Source organism: Dipodomys merriami, unplaced genomic scaffold (assembly GCF_024711535.1).
Source record: "Dipodomys merriami isolate MVZ:Mamm:240054 unplaced genomic scaffold, mDipMer1.0.p SCAF_30, whole genome shotgun sequence".
Taxonomy (NCBI): domain Eukaryota; kingdom Metazoa; phylum Chordata; class Mammalia; order Rodentia; family Heteromyidae; genus Dipodomys; species Dipodomys merriami.
The window spans coordinates 576,475-601,904 of record NW_027204493.1 but is presented as its reverse complement, the minus strand read 5'-3'; the positions used below and the strand labels follow the sequence as shown (position 1 = coordinate 601,904).

The following is a 25,430-nucleotide window of genomic DNA, read 5'->3' as shown; positions in this document are numbered from 1 at the left end:
CAGAGTAGAATTGTGTTTGATAGTAGTTCATATCATAAAATGATTCCCAGATTATATTATGTTAATTTTTTTCTACTTATGGTGGATTTAAATGCCTGTAAACTGACTTTAAGCAAAATATCCCAAGGAAGTTAGTTTCTTACCATTGAGATGTAAGATTTACCAGCACATTATCATGATTATTTTTCTCCTATCCATTGTATGACTCACCAGCTGGCTAGTTTGGCTAAGGTTAGTGAAGAGAAGAGGGAAATATAACACGGAGCTAGGGAGGGATCCTGAGTGTAGACTGCAGAAAGATGAACTGGCCAAGGCAGAGTGCTGGGATCTATGCTAAATCACATCAACTGTACCCTAAGGGTTTGAGCAAAGGGGATTGAAATCTAAATATTCTTGTTTTTTTTTTTTTTTTTTTTTTTTGGGTCCGGTCGTGGGGCCTGAACTCTGGGCCTGGGCGCTGTCCCTCAGCTCTTCAGCTCAAGGCTAGCGCTCTACCACTTGAGCCACAGCGCCACTTCCGGCTTTTTTCTTTTTGCTTATGTGGTGCTGAGGAATCGAACCCAGGGCCTCTGGCATGCAAGGCAATTGCTCTACCACTGAGCCATCTTCCCAGCCCCATGAAATCTAAATATTCTTTATTTACTTATTTATTTATTTTTTGTCGGTCGTGGGCCTGAACTCTGGGCCTAGGCACTGTCCCTCAGCTCTTCAGCTCAAGGCTAGTGCTCTACCACTTGAGCCACAGTGCCACTTCTGGCTTTTTCTGCTTATGTGGTGCTGAGGAATCGAACCCAGGGCCTCATGCCTGCAAGGCAAGCACTCTACCACTAAGCTACCTTCCCAGCCCCTCTAAATAATTTTTTTAACAAAGTTGCTGTCATTACTGATGAAAGAGGATTGAAAAGCAGGACGGGGGATGGTCTTAACTTCCATTTTGTGTTGGTACTGGGACTTCAATTCAAGGTGCTCTGCCATTTCTCCATCCCCTTTTGCCTTTAGGTAATTTTTTGTTTTTAAAGATGAAGTCTCAAGTTGCCCTGGCCAATCAACCCACCTACTGCCTCCTTAAGTTCCATTCTTTTTTTAGGGGGGTGGGTGATACTGGTGTTTGACCTCAAAGCCTCATGGCTCCTAGGGAGGTGCTTTACCACCTAGCCATACCTCCAACCCCTTCCTCCCTCTTTTTTTGCCCTGGTTGTCTTGAGATAGACTGCTTCCTACAAAACTTGTGCACTGACTGCGATCATCTTATTTCTTGCTTCCCACTGTAGCTGTACTATCAGACCCAGCATCTCCTGGGGAGCTGGAGTTCTTGTGAACTTTTCTGCTTGGGTCTGCCTGGGCCCATGGTCCTCCTGATCTCAGCCTTTCACATAGCTAAGGTGACAGAAATGTATCACTATACCCAGGTATTGATTGAAAAGGGGTCTCATGTATATTCCTGGGCTGGTCTTGAACCACAACCCTTTCATCTCAGCCTTCCAAGTTAAGTTCAATTACAGATGTCAGCTGCTGGTGCCCTGGCTCAAAGTTCCATTTTTGAAAATGCCCAGGCTGTGGAAAGTCTAGGAGGAGATGTATAGTCAGAAGCTCAGGATACAAATTGGAACCGACCATCTAGATTTCTATTGAACTGTTCAGAAAAGAACAGCAAGTGAAGGTAGACAAACACAAAGGATAGAATCACTGAAAGGACCAGAAGGGGAAGAAATGCCACAGAGAACTAACACAGTCCTGGAACGCAGTAAGAACTAGACATATACTTAAGGAAAGCTGATAGGAATTCAAATCAGTTTGAGTCTTATCTTCCATATCATGGGGCAGAATATTTAACTCTGAAACTGATGAAAGACTAGTAAATTTTGAGAAATGTTATTTATACATTGGTTACTAGTTTTATTTGTTTATTAATATGTTTATTGCTACTAGCTTTTAGAATAGTCAGATAGCATGAAAAGTTTGCATGTATGTTTATGAATAAGGAAGCACTAAAGAGGAAATCCTGAAGAAAGCATATTAAGGCCCTTCAAGAAAAACAATTGCCCATCTTACTGGGATTCTCAAGCATATATTATCTTAAAACTTTGCTGAATAGAAATGCAATTTAAGTACATGATTCATCTAGTCAGACATATGTGAAATGAATAGGAAAGATTGTTACTAATTTATAATAGCATAGCATGTTCAAGATTCTGTTTCAGGAGTTATTTTTGTTTAAAATGGGGGTAGTGAGTTACAATATATTTTATCTTAATTTCCCCAAGTGGCAGATGACTAAATGAAATAAATATTCAATTTCTGCAGGCTATTTAGACTTCATTTCAAAGAGAATTAATGAAGTTAACACGCATACATATATGTTTAATTTTTGACTTTGAGTTTTAGTGTATTTAAATGAATAATTATTATTATATGAGGGTAATTTTTCCATTTTTGTTGTGCCCAGATTCTTTAAAAGAGAATTTAGTTACTTGATGACTTTTCATCATTTGAAAATTTGAAATGATAATTTTTAAAATTTTATTTTATTGTAAAGATGCTGTATAGAGGGGTTACAGTTATATAAGTAAGGTGTATTTCTTGTTGAATATTGTTACCCACTCCATTGTTTTTCTCCCACTATCCCTTCCCTCCTGTGATACATTTTGATTTTTATTGGTTGTGGGGCTTGACCTCTGGGCCTGGGCACTGTCCCTCAGCTCTTCAGTTTTAGGCTAGCGCTCTTCCACTTGAGCAACAATACCACTTATGGTTTTCTGGTGGTTTATTGGAGATAAGCGTCTCATGGTCTTTCCTGTCTGGTCTGGCTTTGAACTGTGATCCCCAGATCTCAGCCTCCTGAGTAGCTAGGATGACAGGCATGACCACTGGTGCCTGGCCCCCCGATAAGTTTTTATAACACATAGTTGATTACTAAAAAAGGAAATCTCAGTAATCATAGACTTAATTATTTATATATGTTCTTTTCTACTCTTGAGAAATGCTAAGCTGAAGAAGTGCTGTGCGGTGCCTCTAAAAGCTGTTACAGTTTATATAGCAGTAATCTTTTCTGTCGGTCCTTTCTCTGCCACCTGGTATAGGTTTAAGTGATCATGATTTCCCATTAAGCCTTGAAATAAAGGGTAAGCAATGAGGAAGTTTTAGTTGAAGGCTGCTTTAAATTTTAAAGAGGGAAGATTAACTATTTAAGAAATACCAAAATTTATATTGCCTTTTCTTAATTGGGAGATTAAAAATTAATAGAAAATCTAAAATGCCCATACTGTTTAGGAGTGATGCTTACACAAAGTCTCATTTTCTTTTTGTTGTTGTTTTTGCTAAAGTAATTTCAATTTACATCAAGAGTATTTATCTTGAATAGCATTAATTGCATTCCTCACTAATAGGAAACAGGGTAATCAATCCCACTGTGATAACAGCAGATCATTTTTCTGGAAAGTTCTTTTTTTCCCCCATGAGGACCAAATTGTATTCTGTGATTAAATAATGTCTTCTCATGTGTCCTCAGGTCAGAAATATTTGTGAGTTGGGAAGATGTACTTGCATGTAATTATTTTTCCTAGTAGGTTTTTATAGTGACAGAGGACTGCTTCATGGATACAAAAAGGTGTTTTTTTTTTAAAATTTTATTTTATTTTATTTGAGAACATACTGTACAGAGGGGCTACAATTACATGGGCAGGATAATGCATACATTTCTTACCAAGCATTGCAGCCTACTCCTTTGTTTACCCTTCACCTCCCTTCCCAGCCTCCCCCCTCCCCCCCACAAAAAGGTGTTTATGATAAAGTTACTGGAAGGAAATTATTTATGTGATTAAAGAGATTGTGACTGCATGATAAATCAATGCTTGGGGAAGAATTCTCTTAATTAATTATTCACCTAACATATTGTTTAACACCTTGTTATTCAATATTTATGTCTAGCCAAGGCTAGACATATATATGACTATATATGTATGCATATAGAGAGAGAGGGAGAGAGAGAATGATTTATGTTTATTTCATAAAAGAATCACTTATATTCCAATATTTTGATGCATATTTCTAGTCTTAAATCTATGTCTATATATCAAATCCATATGTACCAATGGAAGACTGACAATGAAGAAACCTTAAAATTAACTAACAACCATCCTAGTGTGACCAGTTAACTACTTATAAAACATAAGACACGGTGGGTAAAATAGTATTTAGTGTAAAAAGCAACGTAGACATCGAAGTGTATAGCCCTGCATTTTCACGAGACATATTCTCTTAAAAACGTGTTGACCTATTAGGGAGTTAACTGAAGCTCATTATTTGTAAACTTCTAGCATTAATGCTTTTAAATTGGACTTGACACTGACTGGCTAAGACTTTTTTCTACATGCGGTTAGAACAACTCCAAGTGAGAGAATGTTTTGTACTTAAATGATTTGTGCTGCGTCGGTGAAAGCCATCATTTATTTTCCTTCATTAATAACAATAAATGTAGATGTGGAAACACACAATCCATGGAACTTAATGTGGCTATTTGAGTTGGCATTGTGCAGTTCAAGGTGACATTTAGATATTCCTTGAGAAAGTTCTGCTTGCCTCCTCAAAAGTAAGTCAGGCATTTCTGTGTGTTTTACCTATGATACGATCATGTTTGATTTGCACAAAGGGACCACAGTTAGAAAACAATTGCCTCCCATTCTCTGCCTTTTATCTGCAATTATATCCTTTGATTTTGGCGTGGCTAAGAGCGATGCTTTTGAAATGAAGTTTTGGATTTGGTAACTTTTCTTCTACTCAAAGCTTCCCCATGGTTTTCTCCTCCATGAAAATAAAATCCAGATTTTTTTATATCTTTATCACAAAGCCCTGCAGGGCCTGCCCATGTTCACCTCACCTGCCAACCTTCCTGCTGGACTTTCCCTGGTCATCCTGTCTCTTCTAGCTGTACATGTCTCCTTGCTACTCTATCAACATGCCAAACCAGCTCTAATACCATACCTTCTGTGGCTTCTCCCCTTCTGGAGGCTCCTCCCCCAGGTATTTGCATAGTGCACTCCTTTCTGTTTAGACATTTACTTGAATAACTCCTGTTAAGAAGGCCAGGCCTGATCATAGTGTCTACAATAGTTCCTCACTTGGTCTTTGTTTCCATCCTCTGCTTTAGTTTGTATTTCATTCTCGGTGTAGCAGTTATTTTCACTTGATATGTTACATATTTATGCTGTTTCTTTCTATCTGTAATCTCTTAGGAATCAAGACTCACTATTAGTTTTCTGGGTTATTCCCTGGTGGCTAGGACATTTCTGCACACAGAGGGAACCCTGATCAGAGCATACTTGTGGACTCACTGTCATGAATTCCTATAGCTTTGCACTCTGCTTACTTTATTAATGGGGGATAATGGATGCAATAGCTTTCTGTTTAATATTCTCCTCATTAATTAAGCTGCTGGCTACAGGCTTCAAGATTTTCATGAGATTCTAGAATTTTCAAGCTGTCAGGGATCTCCAAGAGCAATGAAGCTTTCTTTACAGCATGACTTATTGCGAAAGTGTCAGCAAAATACATAGAAAACAGCTTGTTTACATAGCATTAATTTGAATTCTGCTCTATTAATTTCCCCATGATTCCACAGACATAGATCATGAAATGTTCTTTATTTACATCTGCAAGAGGAAAAATTATGCATTCAAATGAAGCATAATTCTACCTCTAAGTGTTCCATGATCAGGTTCTGCCCACACTTGAAAAGCAGGCCCTCAAGCCCAGTGCCTGGCTTGTTTGTTTCTCCAGTCTACATGTTGACAGATCTTAAACCTTAGCAAATAAAAAATATCTTAATCTTAAAAAAATGCTAAGGGTCATTCAGTTCCATCACTTTATGAGATTTGTATATAAGCAGCAAACTCTTCAGGTTATTATTATTAACATTTTTTTCTTTCCAATTTTGTATATATTCGATTTAGGCTGCTGCTAACATAGTATTTATGCAGTGAACTAGAAGATTAAAGGTATGGGTTTTCAGGAAAACACAACTGTCTTTTTAAAATTCACACATAGTTTGTTATTTGAATAGAAATCCACGGATTTAGGAAATAGATGTGATTGAAGAAATGTGCTTACTTGACGGGATTCCTGGCCGCGTCTGGATCTTGAGCTGTGACTGAGCCGACTGTGGTGTTTATCTGAGCGTCTTCTCTTATCTGTAGGACGTAGGCCAGTTTGCTGAAGACAGGAGGCTCATCCACATCCTCCACCACGATTCTCACTGTGGCTGAATCTTTGAATGGACCCAGGTAGAGAAATCGCGGTTCCACATGGGGATTGGAAGCTTCCACCTTCAGGGTATACACTTTCTTCTTTTCAAAGTCCAAGAGCTTTGGAGAAAAAGGGATATGTTGAAAGCAGCCAGGACATAGAAAGCCAAGATAGGAACCATTTTAAGTACAAGTCTCTGATAGATGAATACGCTTAGAGAAATCACTATGCCTTAGTGTGATATTGGGCCGAGGCAGCAAAGATAAGGTATAATTAATTTTCTTCCCACAGCCTAGGCCATTAAGAGAGAAACTATTACCTTAGCCGTGAAAGAGTTCTGATACCACTCAACTCTAATGTCAATGTGGGCTGAAACTATGCCTGCTGTTGATTGAAAGTGCCAGGGGTATTAGCATCACGGAGGGAATCTGGGAGTAGAAATCTGACATGGATAATGGCTGTCCCTTAAAATGCTTTCCTATATTTAAAGAGAGGGGTCACCAGAAGTCAACCAGAGATATGTAGTACATTAGTCTGTAGATATTCTCACATCTGGCTTTCATTTCACCTGCTGAGTGTTCAAAATTTGCTAATGCCTGGTGCCCCAGATTTGGATATTAAACTAAATACCAAGACTGGGAGAAGTCAGCTACATGTATAAGCACCTTCTCCAGTGATCTAAGGTGCAGCTGGGGTTGAGAATCACAGGTTTGGGAAGTGGCGCTGTAGCTCAAGTGGTAGAGCACTCGCCTTGAGCTGAAGAGCTGAGGGACAGCGCCCAGGCCCAGAGTTCAAGCCCCACGACCGACCAAAACAAAAAAAACAAAAACAAAAACAAAAGGAAGAGAACCACAGGTTTGAACCATGCTGCTCTCTTCCTCAAGCAGACAAAATAGATGGCATTTGTTTTGCATGAGTTACCCAAATATTACAAATAATATCCTGATAAGAACTGGGAAGTAATTATTTACCCAAGAATGAAATGATTATTGTTGTCAAAGAACTTTAAGAAGAACCTTTTTTTCCTTTTGGAGTCACAGTGAAGGCAAAGTTTTTTTTTTCTTTCTGACTTTTAGATGATAACAGGATAAGGCTCCGTAGAAACACAATTAATCAAGATGTTAGTGAATGCGATTTAGTTGGCTAGGCAAAATTTCAGTTCAAATCTGATAAGACACCATGAAAATTAAAAAGGTTAATGCACACTAATGGGTTTCTTAATTATATTATAGTATAAAACATTGGTCTGAGAGCCGCTGAAGCATGGTTTATTGTAGTTCTAGGTATTAAGACATGGTTTTAAGAGGAAAAAAAGTTTTTGTTATTCACATCCACCTGTGTTTATATTTACTAGCAAAAAACAGTGTGTGTAGGAAGGAGAAATTATTACTCTCTGCAGGATATAAGACAAATCACTAAAATGTTTGTAGCCTTCAAGCATATAAAATTTTAAAGTTTTAAAATTAAAACTAAATTGGGTTGGTACTGAGGTTTGACAGAGCCTGGGCTCTGTCCTTTGTGTGTGTGTGTGTGTGTGTGTGTGTGTGTGTGTGTGTGTGTGTGTGTGTGTGTGTGTGTGTGTGTGTGTGTGTGTGTGTGTGTGTGTGTGTGTGTGTGTGTTTTCCTCAAAGCTAGTATACTACCACTTGGGCTATAACTCCACTTTGGAGATAAAAATCTCATGGACTTTTCTGTCCAGGCTGGCTTCAAACAGTGATCCTCAGATTTCAGCCTCCTGCATAGCTAGGGATTACAAGTACGAGCCACAGCACTTGGCTTAATTTCTTTGGTTTGAATGCTACACTTTTGGATGCTGTTCTGTAGTGCTAGACAATTTAGGGATGTAAAATAATACAGAAGTACACAAGTGAAAAATCAAGAAAATTAGAACCTAAAATATTTATTATCATTGAGTTCCATAAATTCTTAAAGGAGTTGTAGGAAATTTGTATTGCATATATTAAATTTGTACCCATTGTGTATCTACTGTGTCTAAGACATGTTGCCCAGCTCTTGTATTCTCTCTCTCTCTCTTTCTCTCTCTCTCTCGTTTGTTGGTCATGGGGCTTGAACTCTGGGCCTGGATGCTGTCCCTGAGCTCTTCAACTCAAGGCTAGTGCTGTACCACTTGAGCCATAGCACCACTTCCCGTTTTCTGGTAGTTTATTGGAGATAAGAGTCTCATGGACTCTCCTGCCCGGGCTGGCTTTGAACCATGGCCCTCAGATCTCAGCTTCCTGAGTTGCTAGGATTACAGGAGTAAGCCAACCGCTGCCCAGCACTCTAGCCTCTTCTCCTTTAACACATGTTTCCCAGCTTGCTACCCATTTTGTTTGTTTGGTTCCTAACTGACTTCTGCCAGCTATTACCTAGCAGTTCCATGAAAGGAGAGACCACTCTTGTCCGTGTGGGCCCTCCCCTCTGTCTGCTAAATGTTATCACTTCCTTATTTTTTTTATGTACACCATCTGTTTATATTATTTATTTACTGCAGAGACTTAATAAAATTTATCATAAGTATAGAATGAAAGAATACATAAAATTAGTTTTAGATCCCTAAGAGCCAACTCCCAAGTTATCTCAGCATCATTAAAATAATTAGAACAATAAAAAGATGAAGGAAGACTTATGTGAGGTGTTAGTTGTCTTTGGTGACTTGAGAACTGGAGAAAAGTAAGTGTGTCCCTTTATATGACAGTCAAGATGCATCATTACCTTTTTGACGGTTATAATCCCTTCCTGGGTTTCCTGGTCTGTGATGACATCAAACATATCCAGGCCCTCGCCATCTGTGATGCTGTATTCAATTTCCGCATTTTCTCCTACATCAGCATCACTGGCTTTGATCCTGCCAATTGGTGTACCCGGTGGAGAAGACTCAGGCGTTTTAAATTGGTATGAACCTATCAGTCACCAGAGATTTGAATCAAACACAGGCTAAGCATTCTCAGTTACCATAAATAATACCCTCCTATCCATAGAGGATTCATTCCAAACCCCCAGTGGATGCCTGGAATGCTGATTGTTATAAACGCGTAATAAAGTATATACATATATATACAAGTGTATAAATACATATGTGTGTATACACAGTATACTTTATTTAGAGATTATAACAATCAGCATATATACACATGTATATGTGCATATATGTATATACATGTGTATATAGTATATACACATGCACACATATATGTATCTGTATGTACAGGTATACATATATATACTAAATGTTACATATAGTATTTAGTTTAGATACAGTATTGCAAATACAATATGCTGTTTTTCCCTGTACATAGATACTGATGATAAAGTTTAACTTGTAAACTATGTACAGTGAGAGATTAATAATAAATTCTAATCATGAAAGCTAGAACAGTTATAATAATAGATGTTAATTTCTGGAATCTCCTATTTAATATTTTTGGACATTTTGTGATTGACAATGGGTACCTGAAACCACAAGAAGTTAGACAAACCATTGTCTAACCATACTTCAAGATATTACCAAGGATGGAGGGAGATCTGAGATTTCTTCTGAACAATGAATGGTGCTCTGTTCTCCATATGTCTTTGCTTTCCCAATTATTCAAATGGTATCTTATAATTCATGACTTGTAAATGGAAAGCACTTTTTGTGTCCTGTGCATGGGCTTCTGCGTTTGTGGTATGAGGGTGAGAATGGTTGAAATGTTGGAGGAAGAAAGAGAGGGTTTCCAAGTCCTCTATGAATGTAATCTAACAGAAAGAAAAGAATTTAACTGCAATTCCAATGTGCAGCCAGTGACTAGGTGCTTTTACACAAGTCCTTTCTGCCACTGCTAATCCCAGCAGAAGGGGCTAAGTGACATCCGTTTGGAGAACAAATCCACATGGATGCCTTTAACCCAGCTGCATAGCTTCACCTACCTGCCAAATTGGGGTTATGGAGGAATCCACAGAATTAGAAACCTCTTATTTTGTTTTTCTTGACTAACACTTTCTTTTAAGTTCCATGATAGTATTTGATCTATTTACAAATTTTTCTTTCATATTTATCTTTGCATGACTAATTCAAAAATTTAAGATTTACATGTGAATTTCAGTTGAGATTTGACAGGGCAGCCTATGCTTAGAACTAAAAACAAACTAGGAAATAAGTAAAAAAAAAATATAGCCAAACCTAAACAGTACAATTCCATTTTCATCTATTACATTTTGCCAATCATTTAAACAAATGGTCTTTGGGGTGGGGGGAAAAACAACCCCAGACTATGCCACCACTAAAACATAAGTCTTAATTCCCTGAGTTTTGGCTTCAACTTGGGGAAAATAATAAAGTAACTTAAATATTTCTCTAGTGGATTCAACTTCCATTTTAGGACCTACTATCTTTGCCTTTCTGTATTCTCTCCTCTCTTGCTTCGGTGCACTGTTTTGGTTACAAGCTTCAGACCATCTTTGGAAAGAAAAGAATGAATGGGAAACCCCTCTTGTACTAAGGTGCTAGTAAATTCTTACATGGTCTTTCCTAGAGAAAGGTGTTGGTGATCTTAATACTTTTATTTTAGGGGGAAATTTTAGGGCTTATAAAACTTTTTATTGTACTCTACATACCAGAAGATATTAGTTAACTTTCTATTTTTGTTATTTAGTCAGCTCTGATTACATGCTTCAGAAATGAAAGGATTTCCTACTGGCCCTTGAATCCCCATTCTAGGGAAGTCAATAGTGTAGTTGCTGGCAATCTTATTTTTAAAATTTAATTAATAGTGTGTGTGTGTGTGTGTGTGTGTGTGTGTGTGTGTGTGTGTGTGTGTGTGTGTGTGTGCGCGCGCGCACGCATGTGTGCGTGCACATGTGCCACTAATGGGGCTGAACTCATAGCTTTGTACTCTTGCTTTGTGTTTTCACTTAAAGCAAGTGCTCTGCCACTTGTGCCATAGCTCTACGTCTGGCTTTTTGCTGGTTAATTGAATTTCTACTTGGGTTGTTTTTGAACTGAGATCTTCAAATATCAGCTTCCTGAATAGTTAGCACTCAGCCATTACCTACCTACCTACCTAACTATATATATTTATTTATATATATTGCCATAGTAGTGTAGGTGAGTTTGCTGTTTAATAATTGAGGTAACATATGCAGAAAATTATGGTTGGAAAGGTATTATTCTTTGAAGAAAAAAATGACATTTAAACAAGTTCCTACTTGAGTGGTTCTGTGCAGGAATCTACCCCATTACTTGGTACTAAAGTAATATTGGGGCTGGTGCTGTCACTTCCTAGTTGTGAGAGTTGGTGATTTTTTATATGACTTTTGGTGTCACCATTAACCATAAAGAAAACTCTATGATGACAGAGTTATATTTTTAGGACCAGGAAAATGATAAGTCCTCCCTTACAAAGCTTTGTGAGCCTCTAAAAGAGATTACATGCCTGATTAAGTTCACAAAACATAAAATCAAGTATTTTTCCCCCCTAACAAATAACAGCATGCTTGTATACATATGTTCTGCACAAGCAAATTTATGTCTCTGATCATCTTTTTAATAAACAAAAAGCAAATAAAGACGTTCCTCTTCCAACAGCAGCCATAGCTGAAACTGCTCAACTAATTACCCAACGGTGGAACATAAATGTTCACACTTCCTGAGCACAAGTAGTGTTTTCAACTCATTTTAATAATTTTAATAAAAGTGCCAATTCTTACTAAGTCCACCGATTTTGACAATCACAATGACAACAGGAAATACATATTCTTAAAGGTAGGATTTCACACAAACTTATTGAAGAAACCCAATCAATTAAATGTTCTTACTCTGGGGAAATCGAGGCGGGTTGTCATTGACGTCGGTCAGCGTGATGTTCACAGTGGTGGTTCCTGAGAGGCCCCCCATCTGGCCGCCCATGTCTTTGGCCTGGATGACCACTTGGTACTGCTCTCTGTTTTCTCGATCCATGTTGAGCAAAGCTGTCTTGATGATACCTATGGTGATGACATTTAGGAGTAGAAGGGGATGCATTAAAAATACTTTATGGACTCATTTATTTTGGCAAACAAACACAGACTGTCACCCACAATATGCAAACCACGATGCAGATGTCATGGTGATATAAAGATGATCATGTACAGCCTTCATAACAGAGGATATTACAATCACACAGGGGAGAGAGATACATTCTGGAAAGCTTATAATATAAAGAGAATGAAAATAAGTATGAGTCAAATTTTATGATAGTACAGACTGCAGAGAGTAGAAATATTAAGTGCTATATGAAGACAGAAAAAATATTAACGGCACATGATAGAAGGGTATACACTACAATAGTCACCTGATAAAAAACATGTAGATGGGTTATGAGTAAGTCATTAAGAAAACCCTACATTCTTGAATAGATTCTTGAGTTCCACATTATTGAACTGGCTAATGGTTTCTCAGATGGACCTATAGTAATGAACAGTCTGAGGACTTTCTAAGCCACAAAATTATGAAATTAAGAAAATGTGGCATCAGTTCTCTGATAATTAGAGTCTTGTATGGTCCTTGAGAATTTAGGATTTTATGAAAGCTGAGGAGAGCTGTAGTTCAACTGGTCCCAACAGTAGCCAACCTTTGAAAGTTAGGTTAAATTTATTTCTACTGTTAGGTAGGTATAGGATAATTACTTAAAGGAATTTCTCAGAGTTTGCCTAATCCCTATATAGGGTTTATCTTAAATTAGCTTTCTGTTAAAATCACTGGAAGAGGTTTTATAACTCTCTCCAGTTGCACATTCTAGAGCTTAACAACTAATGAAGCTGAAAGTATCTTTTTTTTTTCCTTTTTAACAAGAATACCTCAGACAACAGGTCAATTTTACTCCAATGGTCTTGGCTTCAAAGTGCAGCTGCTTGCTGGTCCTCAAATAATAGAACTTCTTTATTTAAATATAGGAGATCATCTTAGCCTTTTGTCCTAGAAGTAGAATTATTCTAATTTTTCATATTCTTTGCTTTTCAACTCAACATTTTCTTTCTCCTTGGGATTCTGTCCAAGTTCACTGAACCTTTTAACATCTGTATTTTCAACTGGGATGTAGAACATAGAAAGATTCTGATTTCTAGTCAAACCAAAGGATGTTTGAAAATGTCTAAAAAGGAAATTTGACTCTCATTATGACAGCAAAAACATGTATAGAATTTAACATACAATACAAATGCTCTTTTGCTACCAAAAAATCATCTCAAATGTATGATTTTTTTTGTAGGGAAAATACAGAAAAATGAGATGCTGAGAAAATGATTCTATAGTCAGCTGTGTCAGCATAGGCTAGTTAATAATGTGACAACAGTCAATACAAAATCCCTATGACTTAACGCAAAGAAAGGTTATATTTTGCTTATACTCTGAACAGGCAAGCAAGAAGCTCTGTAGGCTTCTGCTATTTATGCAGGCTGTGTAACCCATCTCAACAATAGTTTCCATGACCTCTGTGGCAATGGGAAAGGAATGCAGCAGACTGCGTACCAGCTCCAAAAGTTCTGTGTGGAAGTGACTTGTCTTCCAGCCCATTTTATTTGCCAACTAAATCACATGGAAACATCTTAGCTGCAGAACAGACTAGAACGATGCAATCTGCTGCAGTAACTGCAAAAGGAAGTCAGAATATCTATGAACAGCCATGATAATCCTCAGAAAGAGTTCGCCTTTTAGCTTCAACTTGCACTGCAAGAAAAATAATTGAATTTGTAATTTTTCTGAGCATGTCCTATGTAAGTACGGAAGATGAGAGATTCATCGTCAGATTTCTTGATTAAAATGATTTGGATGCCATGCTTACAAATATATCATTAGTATTTGGCAGAGAAATACAGGAAATTTCAATCACACTGATTGTTTTTTATTAAAAAATATGCTAGCTCAGCGGAGCATGTCAATTAAAATTACAGCATATAGAAGAGAAGACCAGGAAAGAGTTCTAACCTGTTTCTGATTCAACTGAGAAGTACGGCTGTCCCTGGAGGATGCTGTAGACAACTTTAGCACTGTTGCCATAAGTTGGATCATCGGCATCTGTTGCAGTGACCTGGACAACAAATGTGCCTGGAATGACAGAAACACAAACTGAAAACTAATGAAAGGCTCGTTATGTTCCTTGATACACAGATAAAAAGAATGCATCATCTTAATTTTCTATACAGCTATAATGGTAAGAAAGGCTAGGTTGGATCCTTCTGAAGAGATTATATGATTATATTATTATTCTATTAATAAATATTGTAAGGATTCAATTGAAGAGAAGCAAGGGAATAATTATGTTGCTGGGCATTGCATCTCAAGGATGAGATTTGTCTGTACTCTGTTTTTGTTTGTTTGTTTGTTTTTTTTTAATATATATCATTTTTGTGGGGTATTGGGGCTTGAACTCAGGGCCTGAGCACAAGTCCATTAGTATTTTTGCTCAAGGCTGAAGCTCTACTATTTCAGCCATGGCTCCACTTCCATATTTTTGGTGGTTAATTGGTGATAAGAGTTTCACTGAATTTTCAGCCTGGGCTTGCTTTGAACCTTGATCTGCAGATCTTGGCCTCCTGAGTAGCTAAGATTACAGTCATGAAACACAAGCTCTCTGCTCATATATTTTATAATCTTTAAATAGTTGTAAATTAAATTCAGCATGTCAGCTTATGAGTACAATGCATGCTTTTTGCAGTGCTAGCATTCCAACCCAGTGTCTCTTGCGTGCTAAGTCAGTGCTCTACTACTGAGCTATAGTCATTGTCTTTGACTATATTCTTGCTGCAGTAATTTTTTTAAAGTTATCCAAGATTAACTCAATCAGTATCTTTTATTACTTTGTCCACAGAATTAGTTTGGAAGTTGTCCAGTCAGGGAGGCACTCATAATGTTGTTAGAAATTCTATGTGCTTGATCTTTTTCCTGGACTATCTGTAAGGTGATGAAGTGCAGTCACAAATATAGAAGCTACTTGTGAACTTAGAAACAACATTCTGTGGATAAAAGAGGAAAAAGATTGAAAACCACCAAGAAATAACTAGACCCAAGGTCATATTTATAGTAAATATTTTTACTGTTTGAACAAGTGGGAGTTGGGTTTTCTGTAGCTTCCAGCCTAAATAGCAAATCTAGCTAGCTAGGAAGTGGTGATTCACACTTGTAATCCTAGCTACTCAGGAGGCTGAGATCTGATGATCAAGGTTTGAAGTCAGCCTGACAGGGAAGTTGTGAAAATATGATCTCCAACTAACCACCAAAAATCTGGATGCGGTACTGTGGCTCAAGTGGTACAGCACTAGTCTTGAGTGAAAAAGCTAGAGGACCATGCCCAGATCCTGAGTTCAAGTACCAGTATTGGCAAACGCAAGAGTGTGCGCGCACACGCGAGCACACACACACACACACACACACACACACACACACACACACACACAAATCTATCTGATTATTCTAAGAGTTTTAAAGTCCTTAAACTTTAAAAGAATTAGATGCATCAGGTAAACAATCAATGGAAATAGCCGAGCATAAACATCTGGAATTTGTCATCCAGATTAATATACAAAGAAGATTTCTGCATTTTAGACTGGTATACTTATTTTGGAGCTAATTCTCACAAATAACTTTCAAAGTATCCCTATCTATGCTGAAATTTCATGACAACTTTCATGTAAATGTTTACATGGTTATTTCATGGAGAGAAGGCTCATAGGATTTATTTATTCTCAAAGGGAGCAATGACCTCCAAAAAGAGGAGATTCTTTAAGGCTTATTTTTGATGATCCTATCAGATAAGCTATAAGAATGCCATCCATGAAAAGGGTAGGGAAGTTCCAACTAGGAGATATTAGGATTTTTAAATTGCTGTTGTAGAATGTAACCAATTTCATTTATGGAGCAAACAGTGTGTGCTGTGGTAGGGTTGGATGTATTGGAGGTTGCACGCCTATGTGTGGGATACTGCATCCACCCTTGTAATTTTCCAAGAAGAGAGAGAGAACAAGAGCATCATGAGATTTTAGAGGGAAAGCTAATAGAAGTCAACAAATACTTAACTTCTTATTTGCATGAATAAAAAATTTGATTGCTTTTCTAATATGATTATCTGCCTGTTATAAGTGCCCATTAGCTGCCAGATAGTGTATGAAGGCTCTGTACCTGTTTTCTTATTTAATCTTCATGATAACCCTTAGAAGTAGATATTCATTATTTATTTCCTATAGACACAGAGCTGGGAGATCAAAGAATTCAGGATCAGAGAAATCAAGCAATTTGCCCAAGGCTACACTGCTGGTTATTAGGGGAGATAGTTTCAAATTTATGTCTGTTTTTACCTCTCTGCTACTGTCCTACTACACACACACACACACACACACACACACACACACACACACACACGCATACACGCATATATACAGCATTATATATCACCATGTTGATTCATAATAATAATGAATGTCAAAAGTACTATGTCTGCATGCAAATAAAAGAAAACAACAAAATAAAACCCTTTCCTTTTTTAAGACCTGTGACTGCCAGCTATCCCCCAAATTTGAAATACATATTTAATTCTTTAGTGGCTTCAAAAGTGAATGTAATTCCCTAGAGTGTGGGCTACATGACCTGCATATCTGGTCAAGAGTTGTTCTGGGTGCTGCTGGTAACAAGGCTAGCTCTCCTTCGTTAGCTCTCCTTAGTTCTTTTGCTTTCTACCACCTAGAGAGGGAAGAAAAAAGGCCTTTTCCCCCCTAACAAACCTTCCTTTTAGAAGAATTTCAATCCCTCTGGTTGCTTTCGTGATGGCTTGTGATTTTCCTTGCTAAACAAAATGACTTCAAGTAATGAGATGAGCAGTTTCACGAGAAAAATGGCAATATTTTATATTTTTTCCCCACGGACTGGATATTTTCCAAATCTTGGAATTGGAAACATCCCTGATCTCTGACTGACAGACTCACAGCAAGGTTATTATACATTCTCAGTCCTTTGGAATTAAAAATAGAATTAAAAATAACCCCTTTACTTGAATAGTTGAGAATTTGTCACTGTCTTCCAGGTAGTATCTTAACATTTCTAAGAGTGAGTGACATTCCACAGTTTTTCTTTCTTAATTTAAATCCTGTTTACCTATTAAACCAATTAAATCCACATGAACTGAACTTAAAATTGGTAGTGAAATTGTGCATAAAATATTAATCCACATTATTAATATCATGAACGTCTCTTAATTTCTACCATCTGCATATTGTTTATGGATTAAAATTATTTATGGAGTCTCTTTTCAAATTTACAGTTACTTACAGCAGCTACCACTATTCTTTGGACTAGACTTGAAATTTAGACTTTTGTTTTGCAGTGGAGAGGTCCTTCCTGGAGCCTAATGATGTGGACCAAGAGAACAGAGTACCGTCCCTGAGCTTTTGTACCCAACACTAGCACTCTACCACTTCGAGCCACAGTGCCACTCTTGGTTTTCTGGTGGTTAACCTGAAAGAAGAGTCTAATAGACTTCCTACCCCAGCTGGCTTTGAACCATGATCCTCAGATCTCAGCTTCCTGAGTAGCTAGGATTAGAGGTGTGAGCCCCCGGTGCCTAGCTCAAGCTTCTCTATTTGGTGAATAGACTGCAGGAGACCCAGCTCTTGGTTGAAATCACATTGTACTCACCAACATCAGACATTTCTGGGACAGTGGCTGTGTAAATGTCCTTGGTGAATATTGGCTCATTGTCGTTGATGTCATGGATTTTGATGATGAACTCAGACTCAGGCTCCACGGGTCTTCCTGTCCTTCTGTTAATAGCCTGAGCTCGGAGGATGTATACGGGCTTTTCCTCCCTGTCCAGCCTCCTGGTGGCCTGTATGTCACCTGTGTTTTCATTGATAATGAAGAGATCTCCTGCTCCATCTCCTGAAAGGATATATTTAAGTGATCCATCGCCTCTATCCTGGTCTGAATGTAACTGGTATAGGGAAAAAAATTAAAGAAAAAAAAGGTCAAGCATGTGATAGTAAACTTCCTGTCTTCACCATGCATATTGTATTAATTTTCATTCAATCCCCCTTACGACATGTAGATTTTTACTTTTTGTTATTCTATAAAACCCTTCCATAGTAAAACATATTTATTAATGACCAGGCTTCTTTACAACCAGTGTTTTGCAGTAAATTTAGCAGTCATTAAAAAAAGTCTTTGAATAGTGTACAAAGGGGTTTCAACTCAACACTTTATACTGACAATGCATCTTGATCAATGTCACCTGGAGGCAGGAATGCTGAAGGTCAGAGCAATAGTAAGACCTCCAGGACACAGACATTTGTCTACTGTCTTCAGTAGAATTTCTGGACTGCCCACACTTTCTCCTTTTCATATAATACATATAATTCAAGTGATAGACTATTGTAGAAGGACTGGTTTTCTAATCACAGAGATGTGGGGTCTATTCTTTCTCTTGAAAAATTTAGGCACAAGTTAAGCAATCATTGTGGATGTCTGGTGATAATTCTGGGAAGTATCTGGGAAGTCTGATACCTCTTTTGGGAAGATGTGATGTTCATTTACTTGTAAGCTTCAGCTCAAAGCATGTAACATGCAGTCTTAGATCCACCATGAACAGTGTTGTGTAATCCCTCTTTCTAGACAACATACAATGTCAGCTTAAAAAAGATACTTAATATTCAGATTTCCATAGACAATAAGAAAAAAAAACCTTCTAATATGTAAAGCCAATCTAAACTACATGTGCCTGATGAAGCAGTGAACTCTCTGCAAGGTGACCAAGCAGACACTCTGATGATTCCTTGTCAGGGAACTAGGTCTGAGTCAATGGTTGAACTAAGCAAATACTAGGATACTGTACAAGTGGAAGATTATGCTTCTAACTTGGAAAAACGGTCCACATACCCTTATCCTAAAGATCATTTCTACAGTCTTCAGTTACTGTTGTTTCTCTAATTCTATTTCTATTTCTCTCTCAACAAAGAATTAGATTTTCAGATACTCTTCAAATTAAAAAAAGTGCTGTGTAAAAGCATTTAGAATCCTGTGTTACACACATCAGTGACATATAGACAAGGTACTAGTGTGAAAGCTGCCATCCATGTAAGCAGAGGAACTATGTTACAACAACTACCTGTTGTGTTCTCTCTCTCTCTGGCTGGTACTGGAGCTGGGGTCTGGGATCTGTCCCTTAACTTTTTTGGCTCAAGGATGGCATTCTACCACTTGAACTACAGTTCCACTTCTAGCTATTTGGTAGTTAAATGAAGATAAGCATCTCAAAGATTTTTCCAGCCTGGACTGGCTTCTTACCAAGCTAGGATTATAGGTATGAGCTACCAACACTTGGTAGTGTTCTCTTGATTATTTATGAAATGTTTCTATATAGTATCTACAAACAAGTTTGAAAATAGATTCCCAGGGCAAAAAGGGACTTAAAAACTATATAACCAATCTTGGTAAAAGTATTTACCATGGACCATCTTTTACTGAAGGTACAAAGGGTAAGGGTCCTGGGGTTCAATAAATTCAGGAAAAACATAGTACTCAACCTCATTGTTTGGAGTCATCTATTAACATATTAAAGAAAATGCCTGCATGCACTTTGAAACTAGTTGATTTGTTTAGGCTTCTGGAACTTTCTTGTTTGATGCATCTTTTTTTTTTTTTTTTTGGTATGACTCTTATGGATAGGCCCTTTGACTAGTTTTCTGAGAGAGATTCTTGATGATCGAGTCAAAATACTCATAGTTTCCATCATCACACCCCCCAGCTCATATGACAGGCCTGCCTACAAACTCTAATCTTAGAAGTTGCCCTGGAGAGTATGCAGTGCAACTTTTTCCTTTTGGAGATAGTTGGATCCAATGCCACAGAGCTACAGCTAATTGAGGAGTTTGAGAATGAGAATATTATTCATACAATTAGTAGCTTTGGAAGCAATTTGGCAGAAATAATGGAAGACAAATGTGAACAGGGAGGAAATTGCTTAGAAGTGAGACAAACGCCATAAGAAATGTAAAACAAGGGCTCTGGGTAATTTGTGTAATGTGATGTGCTAAGGAACCGTTGAAACTCAGATGACACAGAAAAAGTCACCAGGGAAGGTTTAACTCTCCATTGTCAGATCCTAATGACTGAAAAGTGCTTTTAAAAAGCCATTTCATTAACTCTTGAGTAAAGCAAGTGAAGTCTCTGCCCTTTGGATGGCTGCTTCAGGGAAGTGGTGTGGTCCAGTAACCTGGGAAGGTGCAGGGCCTACTACACACAAGTCGCAAGCATGAGTCACGATCATTTTCTTTCTCTCACCAACTGTAAGACCACCACATGGCCAATTAGCTTCTCCGAACCATAATTCTTATCAGTAAAAGGAGGAAAATAAGATCCATAGGACTGTAGAGCTATTGTGAAGATCTAATTAGAGACCATATACAAATACCACATTAATTGCCACATACACTTTCTGTAAAAGCGTGCTATGTTGTTTTGTAAACTATAAAGCCCCTTTCTAGATAGTGCCGCTATCCATAGCTTTTAGTTCACTCTCAGCATGCTTTTGCTCTTATTTTGACTTTGAAAACTTTATTTTGAAGACTCAGAAAACCCAATTTTATAAACACGATATCTCTGAGGTAAAATCTGTTATCAAAAGCAAGTATTCTTCTGCCTGGTGGCAAGTGCTGTCTTTACATATGATTTATTGTATTCTGCATCCCACTAGATTATAGACTCTCCTTGGCCTGTTCTTTCATCATTTTCAATATGTAATTGTTGCACACTTAGTAGGTGAAGACCACATCTGGTCACAAGATTTATTCAGGTAAAAGTAATCAGAAACTTATTTTTTGCTGTCAAGAGAGACCATTTGGATGACTTATAGAACAAACACCAGAGACGATATAAAGGCACAGAGGAGAAGCCAAAAAAGGGAGTGAACAGGGATTGCGTGGCAGATACCAATTCTGATTTATCAATATTTGAAAACTAGTGGGACAATGCATCTCTTTATTCAGGCATTGTCTGATAAGGATACAATTTAACCTTCTCCCCTCTTCTCCCCAAAGGATGCTATCTGGGTTTGACTGAGTGCATGCAACAGAAACCTCCTGTGATTTTCTCCCCACTTCCTCCCCCCATTTTTTTTTCTCTCAACTCTCTAGAGGCCAATTCTTTTGTCTATTCTTGGGGAAAAGAGGAAACAGACTTGAGTGTCTGTGCAAGCAGGGGCGACAACCAGACATTAGGGGTTTATTAAGCACTTAGATTTTAATTGGATTTTTTTCTTTTGTGATGTCATTCGTCACAGCCACTGTAAAAGACAGAAGTTAAACAACAACAAATAAAAGGTTGTAGGCTGCCTGAGGCATGTTTTTACTAATTTCAGTTTAATGTGGCTGTTCCATTAAGTTTAATCATCTGGCTCATTTTTAATGATTCACCATCAAGTAAAAATTATCCACTCTTTTCACCCCCAAAAGTCACATCTCACCTGTGGCTTTTTTTGCTATAATGCCTGTGTCTCACTCTGAGTCAGAAAGGAGCTTTGAGACTGGTATTTTCTTCTTTCTCCTTTTTTTCTCTTGGCTAATAAATAAAGGCATTTGCATTTACTGGCATGATCCCCTGGAGTATGTCACCAGTCAGTGACAGCGTCTTGGCCTGTGTCCCTGGAGACACAGCGTCCCTTTTACCTGGCACATGTACTAACTCCCAATGTAATTTTGAAACAAATTGAATGTGCAACATTAATTGTATAGAATTTTAGTGGTCTGTGAAGCTAGTTAATGGTGTTGTGTTATTCCTATTTCCTGTGCCACTGACTCACGGTCCTTGTCAGTGCCCAAGCTGAATCTTCTGCGCATGGAGACAAAACACAGTCTAAGCAAGAGCTTACAGATGGAACAAGGAGGTCCTTAGAACAGCCAGCAAAGAGCTTGGAGAGAAAATATGTCATGTTTGCCTGAAACAAAACAGTGAATTATAGCCAATATGTTTATAGGGTAAGGTACAAATGTATCATGGTGTTGTAAGAAATGAATAATTCTTATCTGAGATATTTTCCAACCATGGGTGAATAGTGGTGGTGAAAAGATGATATCTGACTGGGATTGAGGTGGGGAAATCGATCTAAATCAGAGTGAAACACCATGGCAGCAAACAGGTTGACTTTCATCTTAAATTACAGAGTAAGTCAGAGATCAAGTTATGCCACATAAAGAATTATTTGGATTTTAAAAAAACGTTTAACTAGGGATACAGGTGGACCTATTGCAACAATGAGATGTACAAGTCGTTATGTCGAAAACGAACTTTACAACTTTGAGGGGGGGAGGATTGGGTGGGGGAGGCAGGGGAAGGATGGGAAGGGGAAACAAAGGAGGAGGCTACAATGCTTGATAAGAAATGTACTCATTATCTTGCCCATGTAATTGTAACCCCTCTGTACAGTATTTTCACAATAAAAAAAGAATTATTTGGATTTTAATATACTTATAGGTGTCCATAAATACTTAAGCATCTTTCTATAAAACTCATGCCTATATATACTATAAGGTCATGGAGACTGGGAAGAAATTGAGCTTTGTTTGAAGTATAGGGCATGGATTAGAAACTGATTCTGTTTTAGAGATTATGGATTAGGTGAATTTTTTAAATAAAGTCTTGTATTACAAAATGAGTGATACTAATCATATATGTCATATTCATAAACTGCTTTGTTAAATGGCAACTCCTTTGTACTACTTAAAGATAATAATGGTAATAATACAAAGTAAAAAAGTATCATAAAGAAGTCAAATGATATATTTCTATGCCATATGTGGGTGTGAATGATTTAGAAGGTATTGATTGATTTATGGCTGATCATTCTTTTTTTTTTTTAAATTTTATTTTATTTTATTTGAGAACATACTGTACAGAGGGGCTACAATTACATGGGCAGGATAATGCATACATTTCTTACCAAGCATTGCTGGCTGATCATTCTTTGGAAGATTAATAATAAAGAAAAAGTTGAAGACAGCAAGGAGCTAGTTGTTGTTCAAACATTTTCTGCTAGTTTTGCATTATTTTAACAACAACAAAAAACACCTGAGATGGTAAACTAACAAAAAGTGTGGATATATTTGGCCCACAGTTTGAGACTTTTTAATAAATATATGATCTCTTAGCCTTATGGGAGGCAGACATCATGGTGAAAGTGTGTGGTAGAGAAAGCTGATTACTACCTCATGATGGCCAGGAAACAAAAGATGGCAAGAGCAAGGAGCAGAGGCCCTGTATCTCCTCCAGCTGCCTGCTTCTAACTTCCTAAAACTAGGCTGTCACCTCCCAAGAGCCTCACTGGCTGGAGACCAAGCCTTTAACACATGGGCTGCAGGGGCAGTTAAGTTTCAAACCATAGCGCTCCTACTCGGATACCTTCTGTAGCAGTTCATGGTTCAGGTGATCACATGGCTCTTTAGCTTTTAATTACACTTGCACAATGCAATATGTGTGACTGTAAAGGGTAAAATGTCAAAGCTGAGTGTACCACAGGCTGATGGGGACAGTACTCAAGGGGATGGCAGAACCATAACATGGTTCTGAGTTCTCAAATAACCTCTATTCTCACTGACCTGTGATTTGAAATAAAGCTATATCTTACTTTAGCCATCATCTCATCATCATCATCATCATCATCATCATCATCATCATCATCATCATCATCATCATCATCATCATCATCATCATCATCATCATATTTAGAGGTATTAAGGCTTAATCTCAAGGCCTTGTACTTGGCAGGCAGGTGCTGGCTCACTCAAGCCATGCTCCTAACCTTTTTTGCTTTAGTCATTTTTCAGATAGGATCTGGTTTTTGCCTGGACCAGCCTGAACTATACAAGGTGCTTGCATAGCTGGCATATGCTCAGGCATATGCTTTCGTGTCTGGCTCCAGGCATTTTCTCTTTGAGGCTTTATTTGTTTGTTGTTGTTGTGATAATATTGATGCTTTTTTCCTTAATTCTGTACTTCTCAAAGCATGGTCTCTAGACATTAGTAGCAGAATCTGAAGGAATGTTGCCTAGTAATCTGTGTTTGAAGCCTGTAGGTGATTCTGAGGAATGCTCATATTTGAGAACCACTGTTTTAACAAGTGAAGTCATAATGGTGAAATGCATGGACTTGAGCAACAAAAAAAGGGTGGGTATAAATTAATGTTGTGTGCTGCTCCTAACCTTGGGAACTCTTAATGTCTCCAAGTCTGTTCCTTCATGCACACCACGAGATGAATGATACTTTTTAAAAAGTAGATTGTCCTGAGAATTACTAAAATAATATGTGTAAAACATTTAAAGCTAGGCACTAGTGGCCCATGCCTATAATCTTAGCTATTCAGGAGGCTGAGATCTGAGAATCAAATTTCAAAGCCAGTCCAGGCAGCAAAGTCTGTGAGACTCTTATCTCCAATTAACCACCAGAAAACCAGAAGTGGCACTGTAGCTCAAGAGGTAGAACACTAGTTTTGAGCAAAAAGAGAACAGGGACAGTGCCCAGGCCCTGAATCCAAGCCCCACAACCAACAATAACAACAAAGCAACAAACAAACAACACATTTAATAGAAGTTCCAGCTCTGTACAGGCTTTCCTCGCATCTGTAAACATGACACATTCAGAAGTTAGATGTTGAAAGTAGAAAGAGTTGGGTCAACATTCTGGCTTTCTTATTAATCAGTAGTTAATCACTTAATTCATTTTAGTCTCTATTCTGGCTTTTCTACAAGAAAGTTTTCATAATAATCAACAGTGCCAGTTATTCCTCATCTGCTTGTCCCATACAGGGACAAACTGTGTATTAGGTCCTTCATATCCACGTTTCAGTAACGACAAAAGGACTAATGATTGGACTAATGATATCATCTGTTTTCATAGATTCAACAGCTGTCTCTATGGTATTAGTGCCCGTATCTGTCTCGGGCTATCTCTATCTCTATCTCTGCCTTTAGTTCTAGCTTTATCTCTCTTTTCTCTCTCTCTCTTTCTCTCTCTCCTCTCTCTATTTCTATCTCTAATCTTCTACCTACCTGTGTGTATCTAGTCTATCTATGTCTATCTAATCTATCAATCTGTCATCTATTTAATCTTTAAGGCAGACCATTTTCTTGTGAGCCTTGTAGTTGCCTTTTAGCAAAGTCTTTTAGGTCTTTTATAGTTAGTAAGTCCAAATGATGCTAAC

General features: G+C 37.8%; 1 protein-coding gene across 3 annotated transcripts in view; it reads right to left on the bottom strand.

Annotated features, from left to right (window-relative positions):
• Cdh6 (cadherin 6) overlaps positions 1-25,430 on the bottom strand; it is a 131,923-nt gene that overhangs the window by 11,342 nt on the left and 95,151 nt on the right. For all 3 annotated transcript variants that reach the window (XM_070040963.1, XM_070040965.1, XM_070040964.1), the window contains exons 3-7: positions 17,882-18,176; positions 14,183-14,302; positions 12,037-12,204; positions 8,956-9,143; positions 6,106-6,359 (exon numbers count right to left, since the gene is read on the bottom strand). In XM_070040963.1, the coding sequence (XP_069897064.1) occupies positions 6,106-6,359; positions 8,956-9,143; positions 12,037-12,204; positions 14,183-14,302; positions 17,882-18,176 (1,025 nt within the window). The remainder of the gene's footprint in view (positions 1-6,105; positions 6,360-8,955; positions 9,144-12,036; positions 12,205-14,182; positions 14,303-17,881; positions 18,177-25,430) is intronic.